Consider the following 16,549-nt stretch of genomic DNA (forward strand, 5'->3'; position numbering starts at 1 on the left):
CCTAAAGGTTCATGCTGCTGCAGGTGATGTGATTCATCTCCTCACATTGCTGTCCTCCCTATCACCACACTGATGGCTTTTATATCCTCTCTGCTTAATTAATATATGATATTCTGTTGCTAGTCATGGTCTGTTCCAGTGAGGACTCAAAGAACCAGGTGTGCCTTCATCATCCCTTATCAAGTTGGCTTGGCACACCTCTTAATAAAAGTGTATTGATTATTGTCTAGTCAGGACACAAAAGAGATCCAGGTACACAATGGTGAGCTTGGCCCTTTCAACTTGCATGGTGCTGGGGAAAGAATCAAGAGTCGGCTTCTTTCTTCTCTGTTTCTTTATCTGTCAAATAAGGAGGCTGGACCAGATGGCTGCTAATGCCCTTTTCAATTCTGAATTTGAGATCCACTGAGACTTTGTCTTAGGTGCTTATTGATTACCCATTAGTTCTTTGCTTCTATCTCTAGAACCTTTCTCTGAGGATGGAGGTCATCCTACCTTCAAAGCCTTCCTGTGGCTACTGTCCTGCAGTTCCCAAGGCTTGGCATAGTGAACGACTCTTCTGTCACCACCACCAATTGGCTAACCACAGGGTGTGGTGGTCTCTTTGGGCAGGGAATCTGGGACTAAGATTTAACCCTTGTCATATACCTAGAAGCCTCAAGTAAGCCCCAAAGGCACAGGCCAAGGCATATCAGACTAGGAATGAAGAGGTAAGAAATGAATGTAAGAATTTCTCAAGAACAAACTAAAATTGTTTCTAGAGTGGGTGTTTGGGGGGCAAGTATAGAAGAGGATTGGACCAGGTCCAGAGAAGACGTGTCCACCTCTCTCGTGGGTCATGACCACAGCAGCCATGGTGGCATGCTGGGCTAAGTTGTTTTGCGTTAGAATATTACTCTCCAACTCTTCCCCATACTCCCTCCTTAACTGCCTTACTCAGCAGCCATGGCCCTCTCCAGCTCACTCCTGGTGTTGTCCAAGCTCCACTGGAAAACTCGTAGCTGGGCACCAAGAGTCAAGAGGTTAGAATGAGAATTATGTGAAATGAGAGGAAGAAATAGTGATTAGCTCTTTCCAAAGAAACCTCTTTTGCCTTCCCATCGGTGTACTGGAAGTTTTCTTGGTCTCCGAGGCACAAGTGCTTCATGACTCAGATGGCTTTTCCTCACCTTCACAATGAAAGCAGAATTGCTGCTGTTGTCAAGTACAGAGTGTGGGATGTTCACAGCAAAGGGCTCGGCCGGGGTCATCACACTTAGGGACAGACTGGGAACTTGGTTGGGTGATCCCAATAAAGATCTCTACAGACAGAAAGAATGTCATTCAGACAATATGTGTTTTCAAAATCTGCTTTTATTTACATTTCAAGTCAATCACATGCAAACTTTATTTTTTTAAAACAAGAATGTGATTAGCAAAAGACGCATTAGAATTTTAAAATAGCAATTAAATATACAAAAATATAGCTTACAAAAACAGCGAATGTTTTAAAAAATATTCTGCTGCAGAATTCTTAGTGTACAAATATGTCTATGAAACCAGAGGCTCAGAGTTTCATAAACGTTCTTAGGAGTTATATGTTATCTATTTGAATAACCCCATGGGCACACCACACAAAGATTACCTTTAAGAACTGCCACAAGACACCAACCCAGTGATTAGACACACTCCCTTTCAGAGGGAGGGGAGGAACTGTCTAGTTTTTTTCCATTGGAGACATTCACTGACATTTAGTAATCCTGACCTTTCGACTTGCAACTATTTTGTTAAAGGAGAATGGCATTCCAGTCATCCTAAGGGTCAAGAAATGATAAACAGGAATCTTGGGAGAGCTTCCCTGAAGAGCAGTATCTTGGCATACTCTGTTCAAGCTGACTAGGAGGTGGAGTTGTGTCCCCAGTCAACAAAATGGCACTGATTCTGGGGCCTGGGTGCTGGCATCAGGATTTGGGTGGCCCTACCCTATTCAGAAATGTCTTATTGCCATTTGTAGGGATTGAGTTCTAGGAGAAATCTGTTCCAGCATCAAGATTTCGTATCTCACAGTGGGGGGGGAGTGAAGGTACACAGTTCAGATTTTGGGGTCCTTGGCCACTCTTCTAGCAAATGAAGACAATAGACACTTAAATAACATTGATTAGAACTCCTTTTCTCTTGTAACAAACCTAGGTCCTCAATTTAACCTTCAAAATACTTTGTTTTCAAGATACTTTTATATACTCTAAAATGGGAGTAAACATTTGAGGCCTGCTTTCCTGTTCCATTCTGCAGTCTACAATAATTTTTGAGATTCTTATCTTCATTTATTAACAACACAGCAATTTACTACCCCAGAAAGCCACACCGCAACCAGCGGCAAAGTTCATTGCAATAAAGACTGGATAACATTCCTCCCTTTCCTCAACAATCCCTTGCAGTTTGGGTAAAGAAATGTTTCAAGTCTGGTTGTGTATCTGAGAGATGGATAGAGAGGAGAAAGTTCAAGAAGGTTTGAAAAGTGCTTTTTCTTTCAAGTTTCAGCTTCAAGGCTCAGGATTCAAGTGCTTTTGGCCCAGGGCTAGAACAGGCCATGGACAACCAAAGAGCCTTATATGGCCCAGCCCAGAGTGAGAAGAGACAAGGGGGAAATGGGACCTGGTTCTGAGATCTTCAGAGCAGAGGCTACAGGTGTGATCTGTTGTACAATTTGTGAGTGACCAGAGTGGGACATGCAGTAGACTTGGTGTCACAAGATCTGGGTTCAAATCCCGACTCTGCAATTAGTAGCTGTATGATCTAGGGCAAGTGACAAGTTCGCTGAGTTTCAATCCAATTTAGAGGATAGTCCCCATATCAAGAGTTATTGTGAGGAAGGGGTTTTGCAAACCTTCAGCCTACTTATTTGAGTGGGGAGAGGTGAGATGTGACCCGAAAAGAGCTCTGAATAGGACTCATTCACTGACCCTACAAGAGACTCTTCCATGGGAGGGTGGTGTATCATCCCATATTACTCAATACCCAGATTAGAATGGCGGTCCAGGATCCTTAGGTTACAGAGACAAAAGTCCAGAGACAAAAAGTGACTTGCCCAAGCCAAGCCTTGAGTAACATGTCAGGATGTGAACCTGGTTCTTTCGGTTCTGAATTTAGTGCTCTTTCTGTTTTAATATAATGCCTTCCTCTGACCAATGGAGAACTACGGAAATAAAAATGGGTAACTCTAACAGTGTTCTCATGACCTCAAAAACCATGACCAGACCCGAATCAAGATAAGTTGGCCTACCTCCATGATCCCCAAAATTCACCCATAGAAGGTTCCCTTTCCCAACCAGGGTAAGCCATGGTTTGGCTTAGTGAGGACTCCACTCCTGGCAGTTTGTTTCAAAACAGGACATAAGGATGTGTAGGGAAGGAATTATATTTAAAAGAAATGCTTTCTCCTCAAGGCAATTAAAAGAGAAAGGAAAATAAATGTTAATATGGTGTCTCCATGGCATGGTATGGTTACAATCTAGTTTAGCTGCCACTAGACTCTGGGCCTCTTCAACACACTCACTGGACAACAGTGCAGGTTGACCTCCACATACAAGTAAGTCCCCTGGAGGAGGGGGGCTGGGAGTGGGGAGGGAGAAGAAAGCCATTTGTGGCTCCTTTCCTTCTACCTGCTGCCCGTCACATCTGGAGTCCTCATCTTTACTAGGGAATTGCTGAGGCTAAGGGGAAAGCTTCAATGAGCTCTAACAATCAATGGAAAAGACCTGGCTAAACTAAGGGAGGTTAAGAACAAGGCCTGTTGCTGCCACTCCCATGAATTTGGCTCAAGCCACCACTCAGGCTCTGATGAGGTCTAGATCTGATCACTATGAGTTGGGCACTGAAAAGGTCAAACCAAGGGCATCTATGGCAAGGCTGAGGGAGGGAATGGAAAGTTTCTAATTTGTATAGAAACAAAGAATTTCATTATGTTGCAACCAAGCCAATGATATGCCTTACTGGAAAGGAATGTGTTTCAAAAATATTAACTCAATTTGTTCCGTGATTCTGGAATCTGTATTTCCAGATGAACTGACTACGACCAACAGGAGGGCTGAGGCCTCCTCTCTGAAATGTTTGTCACCAGTTAGCCAATCCCAGGGATGGGCTCTGGGGGTGCATCACGGGGCTGGGGTGATGTGTGAGGATGCAGCTGCTGAGTGCCCCGACGGGGGCCACTATCTCCCCCACCCCAGCTGTGGGGATGGTGCATTTGAGGTAGTCATGAACACTACAGGACAATGACTAGATGAGCTATCAGAGCAGGGAGAGGTTTTGGCCTGGAAAGAACCATTCCTAATGGAAGGATGCAGGCCCCTGGTTCCAGTGCTGCTGGGTTAGTGACCAATCAGAACTGGGTCCATGTTGGAAGCAAAGGGTGCTGGCCTGTTGGTCATCCGGGTTTGATCAGGTTGCCAGTGAGTCCTGATGGGGTGATATGGCATCCAGATAATAACAATACCCCTGATGAGTGATCCAGGCTGGTTCTAGGAGTGAGGGAGTGAGCAAATGGGGAAAACTCAAGCACAACTGCTTTCTGCTCTACTGATTCTACAAGTGTTATCTCCACTATTAGACCAGAAGAAACCCTCTGAGGGCAGGGCACCTCTGCCTCATTTCTGCCTTGGTATCCTCATCCAATGCTGGGCGTGGCTAGGAGGTATTTAATACTTTTTAGCTTGTTCATGTATTCATTATTTTCAGGAGCCTCCTGGCAGGTATCCTTTCTCCTTTCAACTCATCTGAAGAAGTGAAAAATGCCACAGACTCTGCTATAGAAGAGACCAACTGACTTATTTCGTAACAGGAATAGCTAAGGAAGCTGGGAAGGCCTGGACTGCCATCCAGGGAGCAAAGCACCCCAGTGTCCAAGTCCTCTCCCCCAAATCCCAATGAACATGATAAATTCCAGTTCAGCAGCTTCAGAAGGTGAATGAAAGTGTTTCTCTAAGGTCCTAGGAGCCTGTTGGTACAGTTCAACTTCTCAACTTCCTTTCTTCACATTTCAGTTAAGAGCACAAAAGGCATGGATCAGTAAGTAGGCAGAGGTCCTCAAATCTCTAAACAAACAGCTAAGATCCCCCTGGCTCTTCACCCAGGGACAAGAGAGTGGGTGGTCCTGGAGACTTGACCAGGGCTTTTGGCTTGAAGCAAGGATCAAAAGGATTCCTTCCTCATTTCTTCTTTCTCAATCTTGGATTTACTACTGGTGTCAAATTTCTAACTACAAATAACCCAACAGTTCTTCATCGTTTTGGCCAGATTTCAAGGAGTATACAAACAGTCCAATTCCATCAGTGCAGAACCCATCGGGGAAAGGGCAGAGAATTCAACTGGTGAAGGTCTTCAAGCAGGGACCTGTTGCCTTGGCCTTAAGGATCACTTCAGTCCCACCCAGCATAAAGATTTCACACCTCCATTATCTACTGGATCAGGGTTACTAGAGTCATGAAGCTTAAGAGACCGAGAGCTGTGCTTGCCTTCTGACATGCTGTCCTTCCATACTACCGGAGTTTGATGACTAGGCAGATCTAGGAGTGCAGATTTCTGTAATCCCTCACCTTGCAACCACTATCCATTTAGATCTTAACATCAGTCCACAATGCATATTATTAATAAGGGTCAAGATGGACCGGTGGGGACTGGCTTGACTCTCTGCTTAGACCATTAGCCACAGTGTAGACATGAGATGGATGTCTGTAATGACTGTACCAAGGTGGAATATTTTCTGATCCACACATGATAAGACATTTTGGGTCTGCTGCTTTGGTCTTTAGTGGACTGGCATTCAGCCGGGATTCCACAGTAAATATCTGAACAAACTTGCAGTTGGAAACAGTATTTGAGATAGTGGCCTGAAATGTTTTTCCTTAAAAAATAAAGTTACTTGGTGAGGTCCCCACCCAACGAAGTGGGGCGGTCTGACAGCCTGCCCCAAAGGACACAGGCTCAGACAGCTGGGATAGAAGAAATTTGCTTTGAAAGGGAAGGAGAAGCTCAGACAGCTAAAGGCTTCTTCACCAATCCCCAGTTTTCTGATTTCTCTTTTGATTATAGCCAGCCCTATATGGAAGAAATGGCACTTATTCCAAAGCTCCACATTCCTGGAAAATTCTAAGTTCTGGCTGTAAACAATATATAACTAAGCTGTAGAGCTCTAGAGACAAGCCATACCTTCTCTCTTGACGTTGGTCACTAAAAATATTTTACTGTAAACCTGTTTTATTGAAGCTCAGGCAGATCTATTGGTTTCCCAACATTAAGTGACTGCCAGAAATACAGAAAAAGGAAAGACATTCTAAGTCCGAGGGGAGGAAGGGGTGCTTGTAACTGGTATCCTTTCCCTTAGAAGCTCAGGAAACAAGCATGGAACTGAACGGGTTAAAGCTTGACTATCAAAAATAGCCTTCACTTCCACTACCTCATTAAGGAAACCATGCAGTCTGCCGATGACCCATAGCTCATACATAGGAAGTAGTTGATGGTGGCTCCCAAAGCAGGGGTTTCCAAGGTGAACTCAATATTCGATGCTTCCCTTTTTGATTTCTAATGGATAGTGGGGATTAGGGGGACAGCCAAAATTTAAAGACCCTGAAGAGGAAATCTCTTCCTTCTCGTTCAATCTCATGTCTGCCTTGTGCCAAAATGAAAAGGTGCCACTACTGTGGTAAAATATAAAGGCATTATAGCCTATTTGGATATGAAGAGGGCAGACAAGAAATTATGCCAAGTAGGATGGACTTTGGAAAATAGCTAACCAGGCCATCTGCTTCTTTATAAGGGTTAATTTACAAATATTCTGGTATCCCCAAAGATCAGATACTTCTGAGTCATTTCTATAAAATTCTGAGGAGAAAAGAAGTCATCTAAGATCTAAAAATATGTATTAACTAATGAAGTGCTCCAGATAGAAGTATAAAACAACACACAACCAGTGGGTCCTTAACCCAGTGCTGCTGAAGACAATATTTACAAGTTCAAATATATTTTAAAATACTGAGTGCTCCCTCTGTGGGATGTTTTAAGTGCAGTGCCATGGAACTAACTTGAAACTCAACAAAAGACATTTTGTCTTAATAAAAACAAGAGATGGAGAGAGGAAAGCCAGAAGCAAGGGGGAGAACTGGGGTTGAATAGGCAGGTTTTTGGAGAACAAAAGGAAGGAAAAGGTTGAGGGAACAACATTCTTCACTTTGCCAAGTTGGCTCAGCCTAGTCTTGGGTATGTGGTTCTTTTAAGGATGGATACTGATTTTCAGGGGAGTTTGTGTCCAAACTAACTATGCAATCATTAGTATATCCATTGGTAGCCCAGACCATGGACGGGTGTGATTGTGGATAATGATGACCAGGTCCATCAACACTTGGGTCTCCTGGCTGCCACCATCGCTTCTGAAAAAGTCTGGGTACTCAGTTCTGGCAGACTGGAAGTCCTAATGAGAACATGATGGTTTCTATCAGACTTTGCCAAACACTCACGGTTTTTTAATCTGTCTCATCTTATTTGATGCCTGGAGGTTGAATAGAAGCAAAAATCCAGTGTGAAGTTCTACAGAACAGAGTCACAAACTCCTTTTGCCCTCGTGTAATCCTGCACAGGTCATGTTTCCAGGTGAAAATGCCCCTGCCCATGGGAGAGAGGCCCCTGGCCACTCAGGATCTTCATTAGAACCAGAGGATTCCAAGGAAGCCTCCCTCAAGGGAAGAATGTGGGGAGCCTGGATCTAGCACTGCCGACCTCACCAACCACTGGTTCTCATGAAGTAACTATTGGCCAACTTGGCTCGGGGACCACAGGAAGCACTCTGCTGCTGCAAAGTTTCATGCAGGGTCTGCCCGTGTTGTCACCTGGTAGTGCAGGGGTTGGGAGGCTGGTCTCCAAGGCTCAGCCCTCTCTCCTTTCGATCACAGTTTCCGTCACCCACTCTTGCTTAGCACAGACAAACTCTACTTGGACACAAGTGTTTGGGCTGCACTGCATGACAAAGCTCCCAGGAGACCCTCCTGAAGCCGATGCTCCCTGACCTCACCTCTGCAGGCTCAGGCCTTGCTGGGCCCTTGGCGCCAGGGCATCGGGTGGTCACAGAAGGTTCTGATGGTGACAAGATCCAAATATCTGGGCTCCAGGCAGCTCCTCAGGAGACATGGGGATCACTGGTGCATCACTGCAGGGAACGGCCAATTCAGAGACTTGCCAGTCTCTGCCTGGGGTTCTTTTTGATAATGTGTGTGTGAGAGTCTGTCCCTGGGAAGAGTTACACTATGTTCTCTGCTCCAGGGAGGGGTCCCTGTGGGGGGCCAGGGTCCTGCTTACTGTGCAGTTGGGCCAACTGGAGAACAGGCATGTTGCAGAGGGGGCACACTTTTCGAACTTCCAACCACTTAATGAGGCATCTGGAAAGGGAAAGACAAAGGAGGAAGTGGGGCATCAGTTGCCTGTGCGGCAGTAGTCCCTTCATCATGCCAAGGAGCTCCCTGCCCATTTCTGGAGCAGGTAACACTCCCTCAAAACCCGCATACATTGACTACTTAAGTCTTCAAACTAAAGTGTACCATGAGCACTGTGTGCGTCTTGGCTTATGGGGATTTGACAGGTAACAGCTCGGCCTTGGCAGGACCAAAACTGTCCCTTCTGGAGAGTAGGGTATCTCAGGCTTTGTTGGGGTCTCTCCATTACACAGACAGCAAGTAAACCCCTGAGATCTTCCCTTCCCTGGGAGGGAACTGAAAGGCCATACTCTGGAGTATTCTTTGGCACTCAATATCACTTAAAGGTAAGAAGGAAAGGAGAATTAACTTCTTATAGAGAAATAGAGCAAATGCAATTTTGTTAGGACTAATAAAAGGGACCTCAGGAAGACATTTCTGGGAAGCTCCAGATTCTGATTTAAAAATCAAATTGTGTAGCATGTGCAGACTATTTTAGGAGATATGACTTCAAAATGGAAAGCTCCAGAGACATGGTTTTCCATTGGACTGGTCCCAACCAGGGCAGAGGGATAGGAGGCTGGATGGATCACCTGCTCCTAGAGCCTGGCCAAGATGTTTTCCTTCCCTTTTCCCCTTTCCATGTCCTGATGATTTGTCATCCACTCTCACCCTCTGAGCTTGACTTTGTACCCCAAGTGGGAAAATACTATCAACTGGGAATCTTTCCTTTCTAAGCAGAAGGAATCATCGGTGAAGACAAAAGTGAGCTAGTCACCTGGATTATCCTCCTGCTTCTGAATGCCCATACTGTTCTCCATTAAGATAGTTCTGATAGTAAATGGGTTTTCTGTGATTTAGTAAACACAGCTCAAATTCAAAGGGGACAGCCAAGGTAAGGGGTCTCATCTTGGCCAGTGCCTTTAGGGTAGAGGGATACATAGAAGTATTTGAACCTATTCCTGATAGGATCTTAATTTCAAACTGAACAACAGAATGCTCTGTCTCCAACATGAGCTAGGAAATATACTGTGACATTGAAATAAGGCCATACTTACTTCCTGTGGAAGGCATGCTTACACGGACAGATCCCCAACTCATCTTTGGGCTTGAAATCTTCTAAACAAACTGCACAGATCTGAAAGACACATTCCCGAGTGAGAAGAATCTATTGCTAGAAGCACTCTAGCATGGGAAAGAGCTGAGCCCAGGCCAGGGGTTACATGATCCTTTCCAGGGCCTCCCACCTGTCGGGGCCCATCGCCTCTCCCTCAGATGTGCCTGTCTTTCAAATAGGAGGTAGCTTTGGAAAAACAAAACAAAGAACCAGACACCAGATGCAGAAGCCCGTGAACCCTCCAGGTGACAGCTCAAAGCTGTGCTCTTTGATCTATCTGGCTACTCACACCTCTAGAGAGGTCATGACGAGGCTGTTCATATACCACAAAATAACTGGAGGCAGATCCCCCAACAAGAAGTAGCTCATCTTGGTTCTTAAAAACTTTAAGAATATGTAATTTATAATGTAAAATATGTAATTTGATTCCCCCAACAATCTTATGAGGCAGGGAAACTGAGGCAGACTAACTAGTAGGCATCTTAAGCCATATTTGAACTCAGGTCTGAGCTTCCTGTCTTGGCACTCTTCGGCCGCCTGCTAATCTGATTCAGATGTGTTGTGATTAATAAAACCATGAAAACATCAAAAAGGTAATGGAAGCATCAGCGGCATTCTTGCCAGTCTATGGTGTTCTCTGGGCTAACCTTGAGGGTCAGGCTTTCTGACAGGGACCCAAAGAGCAGAGCTATTGTAGGCCTGGCTCTGTCACCAGCTCTGCCGACTCCCAGCATGAGGAAGTCACCTTTCACGCTTACGTTTCTTCACCAGAGGCAGCGTTACGTAAATACGCTAAAGAGAAAAGCTTAGAGTGTGAATCTGACCAGTCCAGTCCCCCTTGGTGGCCCCTCATTGCAGTGTCCCAGTCTGCCAGGGAGGCAGCCAAGAGCCCCTAGCAGAGAGCTTCTAAATATACACGCCAACTTTCCACCGAAGATTATCTGAGAGCTTCGCGTGGAAGGGCTCCTCAGCAGCTAGGGCACCTTCTCTCTGGAATGGGCATCAGGATACTCCGAGGGTGGGCTGGCCAAGGCCATAGGAGCACATGCTATTTATACGGCAGCATGTGAGGATTTCAGAGTCCATGGGAAAGGTTGGGCACGCACAAGGGACATGGATTTGGTCTCCCCTTTCTGCTGCTCCTGCTGTGACATGGAAACCCTATAAACAACCCGTTGCCTCTAGTAAAATGCTATTTATAGCTACTGGCACCACCCCTAGGTCTGTCAGCACCTATTTTCATCTGACATTTGAAAAGAAAAACAACAAAAACATATCTTAAAAAGTTGTCTGGACAGCATCCCATTAAGTTAGGTCCAGTGACCATGAAAAGAAGTTTCTATCACAGCACACTTCGGGAAGACAGCTGTCCTGGTGGTCTGGGCCAGCGGTGGGCTGAGCCCCTCCTCTCGGTGGGTCAGTGCTGACCCAAGTTTGACCACCGGGTCAGGGCCTCCCAAAATAGCTTTCCCCTGGAAGGGTCAAGTCGCAGTCCCTTACGCTGCTGCTCCCGCTTCTTCATACAGGGCCTTCCTCAGAGCAAGGGAGGCTTTTGTGTTCTGGATAAACCCAAGCCATTCTCCTGGTTGAAGGTCCTGGGTCTCACAGCCTCCAGCCCCAGAAGGATGCTCGGGAGTGGCTCACATCAGACACAAGGAATGACATTATCCTTATACATCTTGAACCATCTTAGGCACTGTCACTATTTGGACATACCCTCAATGCAGACGGTAGCTGCCTTCAGAATCAGAGGAACTGAGTTCAAATGCTCCCTCTGCCTCTTCCTGACCTGTATGACTTTGGATAAATCATCTGCCTTCCAAAAGCCTCAGAGGTACTGGATTAGATGGTCCTGGAGACCTTTCCAGTTCTAGAATAAGGATCATATGCAAGTGGCTGGAGGCAGAGAATGAGCTCAAAGCCCTCCAGCTTCTAATCTAAGCATCCACCTGGTGGCTTCTCCAGCCCTTGGCTGTGCCCCAGATAGGCTGTTGACATGTTTGTTCCCCAACAGGATTTTAAGTTTCTGGGGTAGGAGCATAACGTTCTCTAACTTGAGATTTTCCTGCTCTTTGGGGACATGATTTATAAATGAACCCTTTCCAACTGAAAAGAAAGGGAGAAAAAGAGTTTCTAATTCTTTATTATATCAATGGGCCTGGGACTGAATCTAGGACTTCATTGATCTAGAAAACTCCCAGATAAGGAACTTCCTCCCCTCTGTGCAGGTTGGCCTTTTCTCTGCAGGTCAAAGCCAGGATGGGTCACAGGCAGGGCCTGAGCCTTTCCAGCCTGCCTCCACTGAACCTGTAGAGATGGATGGTGCATGTGTACCAGTCGGTGTGTATGCGCACACATGCATACATGTGTCGGTGTGTGCATGGATATATATGTATGTGGGCTTGTGTATGTGTGTCCATGTGTGTCGGTGTGTGTCCATATGCTTGTGTATGCATGTATATGAGTATAGGTGTGTGCATGTATGTCCATGTGTGTCAGTGTGTATGTGTGTGTTGGTACATGCATGCATGTGTGTATGGGTGCTCACACATGTGTGTACCTGTGTGTGTATATGAGTGGGGGGGATCACAAACATGGAAACAGGCCCTAAGATAAAACCCACATTTTGTTCGTTCCGTTATTTCACATAAGCAAACAGCCCTTCTCATAGGCTGGATGACAGTGGTGGTGAACCCTGTTTTGATGAGGCTGTTGAGGTGTGTAGTCGCCAAACATCAGAATGAATCCACCATTACTCTAAGCATACTCCCCCCCAAGATGGGGGCTCTTCACCTGCCCCCTGCCCCAATGCTCAAGCCTCTCAAATGTAGAGGGACTTCTAGGCTCCCCCATAATCATGGGGGGAGGTTCCTGGCCCTAAAGCCTTTACAACTTTGGTCCTGTGGTTTCAGACATAACTGCTGAGGTGATGGGGTCACAGGAGCATATTGGTGAGCTGAAAGGGGCTGGCCGGCTAAGGGAGCAAAGGAACAGAAAGGAAGTCCCTTGTCCAAAAGAGTCGGGGTCAGGGAGTCAGGGACTTTGACTCCAGCTTCAGTCCACTTTCGGCTGTATCACAAGGTCCAAGGTTTGAATGAAAATACTGCTTATTCACTCACAGTTTTTATTCCCAAACTGATCCTCCCCTTGAAAAGGATTAAATAATTTTGGATCAGAATTTGGTAATTCTCTGAGTGACAACCCTGACCCTGCTGATCCAAGTGGGTTTCTTTCACCCAGGACCAGTCCCAGGATTTGTGATTCCATCCCCGGGCAATGCTGATGTTCCAACGACCATGCTGTCAAAGGGTCTACCAACTGCAAGAGCTTCGAATCCATGCCAGCTTTCCTCTTTCCTCTCGAAGCTCGTTGCTGGTGCCACCCTCTGCCAGCCTCGGGAGCTCTGCTCCACTGCCCCAGGGACAGGGGCCACCAGCTGGCTTGGGCTTGAAGTCGAGTCCCCCAGTTTTGAGGCCAGCTCCTCTTCCATGACACGCTGCCTTCCTTTTCTCTTTTCTACAGTTCTTTAGAGTATGCACACAGACTTCACATGATCCCAGGCAACAGCTTCTTGCAATCCTTTATGCATTCTTCTGCATCTCCCACTGTTTTTCCTAAATGGTCTTCTTCACTTCCATGATATCCCCTATGCACGTTGGGGGTCCATTCCAGGTGGCCTCAGGCAGACATGAAGGAATCCCCACTCCATCATACCTGATGAGTGGACATCTGGCCTCTCAGGTCTAGAGCAAAGCTTTTCTGACATCAAGTTGAAACTACCCTTTTGGGAAGACTTCTACCCATTCCTTCTGGGTCGGTTCTCTAGGGCTAATCAATCGATACCTCTGATGGGTGCTGGGTTAAGTAAAGGGGTACAAAACATCCCTAAACCTGCCCTTCCCTCGAGGAGCTCACAGTTCAGTGGTGGAGACAACATGGAAACAAACTATACAAAGCAAGCTATAGAAATAAATGGGAAAGAATTAACAGAAGGAGGGGCTTCCTATAGAAGATGGGATTTTAGTAACTCAGTAGATGGAGGGGAAAGGGAGAGCATTAAAGTCCTGGGGCGGGGTGTCCCCAGGTGGGGAGGAAGATGTCAGAAGAATGAAAGATAGGAGGGGGCTGAGCTATAAAGGGAATTTTGTAGTTGATCCTGGAGGCCACAGGGGCTACTGGAATTTATTGGGAGGGTATGTGACATGATGAAGCCTGTGCTTTAGAAAAGCCCCCTCGAGCACTGTGAAGCCTTGAAGGGAGGACAGACTGGAAGGAGATAGGCCCATCAGACTATTGAACCCTCTAGGCTGGGGCACGGAGGGTCTGACGGTGGGGGGGCATGTGAGAGGAGGGAGGGGGCATATTTGAGAGATGGTGCCCTGTTTAGATCAGTTGGCCTTAGTAACATCTTGGAAATGGGGGGGAGAGAGCTAGTGAGGAGTGTGGGGGTCCGGGGCCCTGGCAGGATGGTGGTGTCCTCTACAGTAATGGGGAATGGAGGAGGAGGAGGCACCAGGGAAAAAGATGATGGACACGTTGAGCTTAGATGGCTACAGGCAGGTGCGATGGGAGAGCAAGGGCAAACCTGGGTTCTCCTCCAATGCTTGGGGCAGCTCTCACGTCCCCCACTTCTTTTCCTTCAGGCTGACCCACCCAGGCCCTTCCCCCAACCCTCACCCATGATGGACCCCAGTCCTCTCCCCACACTGGTGTTCTCAAGACACCCTCTGCCTAACTGTATTGTATCTTGGATCCATGGTTTTCCATCTCCTAAAGAAAAGCATTAGATCCTTGATCCAAACTTTTGTTGAGATTTAGATAATCCACAGCATTAAGCGTAGTAATTCCAAGGTCATGTGCCATGAACTCTTCTTGGAGCCAAGTTGCACTCTGGCATCACTGCTTCCCTTCTGGGTGATCACCAACCATCTCTTTAATTAGACACTGAAGAGCAACTGGGAGCAAAACTTGGTGAAAAATGATGAAAACCGGGCCATAGCTGGGTCCCTTGACTCACCAGGAGGTCACAGACGAACCCCCTGAAGACTGCCATGGTCTAGCCTTGGTCCAGGCTCCTGAGCCAGAAGGAGTCAAGGCTGCCCGGCTGGCCTGGCCCAAGTCACCCGAGGCTTCCCACAGGATGGCACCTCAGCTGCCTCCTGGTTTCAGTATCAATATTAAAACAACATTCAACACATAACCATTTTGCTCAGTCAGGAAGCGTTCATCCACCACAGGGTGCTGAGCACAGGCCTTGTTTGGTTAAGCTACAGGAATGTACAAAGAAAAACACTTGGGACAAGGCTTGGCCACGAGCAATCCGAGGAGGATGGAGCCAAGTCAAGGCGAGGTGCCCTCACTGACCTGGGAGAAGACTGAAGCGAGGGCCTTCTCAAGTTCTGAGTCCCAGATGGGCCAGCAGCCTCGGGAGGGTGGAGGAAAGTGGGGTCAGCAGGTGATCCCCCAGAAAGTGCTGAAAGCAGGAGGGGGTTGCAGGAAGAAACAAGACTCTTTCTTTGCCTGATGAACTCAACACTGATACCACCCAAGTCTGAAATGCCAACCTCTAACTCACCACCATTAAAGAGGCATATCAGATAGGCCAGATAGCTTATCAGACACAGGCTCTGGGGTTTGGAAAGGTTAGAATTCAGCAGATTGGTGGGACACTCCCACCTGAAAGAGCTCTGTTAGAAAAGACTGGGTAAAAGAGCCAAAGTTTCAAAGAATTTAGTTTAGATGACTCAGGAAGACCTGGGTTCAAATCCTGATTCTAACACTTACTGGCTATGTGATGCTGGTCAGCTTCACCTCTCAATGTACCTGAAATCTCTCTAAAGCTATAAATTACAAAAGATTAGTAATCTCTGCTAAAATGGAAAGTCCCCTCCCCCACAATGACATCACAGGTCTGACCCATACCCCCTAAAACAAACCCCCAAACTTTATTAGCTAAAAGCATCTCCTAGATAATAAGACCACTTTATAATAAGACATTTAAAACCCAACCCCCCCCCCCCCAAAAAAAAGTCACAGAACTCACTCTAATGTCACTGGCTGACTGCCTGATTTATAAAACTGCATTACCATTATTAACTACTTCTTTCACCTAATTTTGTATTTTTCTAGCACCCATTAAGTTAGGTGAAGATATCTCTGTGGTTATGGGTTATGTGGAGGAGGGGGAGAAACCCAGACACTCTTACAAATAGGAAGTTGTAGTAAAAATTGTATAATAAATAGCTATCTTGAAAAAGCCCCAACCCAATACCTGGGCTTCTAGATGGCCCTTCCCTTAGCCCATAGAGCCCTCAGTTGCCAGATCTTGTTTGCACCCCTTCAGCCCCCTTCCCCTCCACCCGGCCCTCCCTCATGCTCCCTCCCTGGCCTATTGTAACAATCTCCTAGTTCATCTTCCCCCTCACTAAGCTTTCTGTACAACTGCCAAAGGGATGGAAGAGGCCCAGGTTTGAGCCCCTCACCTCCCCATCCTAGAAGAGGTTCTGGCAGGGCCAGTTGGCCTTGAGAGCCTTCCCAACCCTCAGGTTGCCCATTTGTCCTTCATGCACGCACATTAGAGGCCAGCCTCCAGAGTCCTATCACCCCAGCCCTCACACCTGACCTGCCGTCTCCTGTCTTGGGCCTGATGTGGGTTCCCACTCACCTCTCCTTGTCCACATCCCTGGGGCCTCCTCTGCCAGAGGGCTGACCTTGGTCTTCCCCATAAAAACACCTCAGATGGATTCTGTAGGCACTTTCGGCTCTACTGTCCTGGGCCTATGGCCTGCTCTATATTTGCGCGGAAGGCCAGAGCCATTTCTTTTTATTTAAGACAATGGGATTAAGTGACTTGCCCAAGGTCACATGGCTAGGGAATAAGTGTCTGAGGCTGGATTTGAACTCAGTTCCTCCTGCACCACCTACCTGCCCCAGGACCATTTTTTAAAAGGTCTTTGTTACAGTAAGCACAGAGAAAAATCTCTGCCATGACAAG

At 46.8% G+C, this 16,549-nt stretch overlaps 1 protein-coding gene across 2 annotated transcripts in view; it reads right to left on the bottom strand.

Moving 5' to 3' along the window:
* Nucleotides 1-222: 222 nt before the first annotated feature.
* Nucleotides 223-16,549, bottom strand: part of RNF24 (ring finger protein 24) — a 101,913-nt gene continuing 85,586 nt past the window's right edge. For both annotated transcript variants that reach the window (XM_074196064.1, XM_074196068.1), the window contains 2 exons: nt 9,497-9,576; nt 223-8,405 (listed from right to left, as the gene is read on the bottom strand). In XM_074196064.1, the coding sequence (XP_074052165.1) occupies nt 8,267-8,405; nt 9,497-9,576 (219 nt within the window). In that variant the 3' untranslated portion in view covers nt 223-8,266. The remainder of the gene's footprint in view (nt 8,406-9,496; nt 9,577-16,549) is intronic.

The sequence above is a fragment of the Macrotis lagotis genome, chromosome 1 (genome assembly GCF_037893015.1).
Source record: "Macrotis lagotis isolate mMagLag1 chromosome 1, bilby.v1.9.chrom.fasta, whole genome shotgun sequence".
Taxonomy (NCBI): Eukaryota; Metazoa; Chordata; class Mammalia; order Peramelemorphia; family Peramelidae; genus Macrotis; species Macrotis lagotis.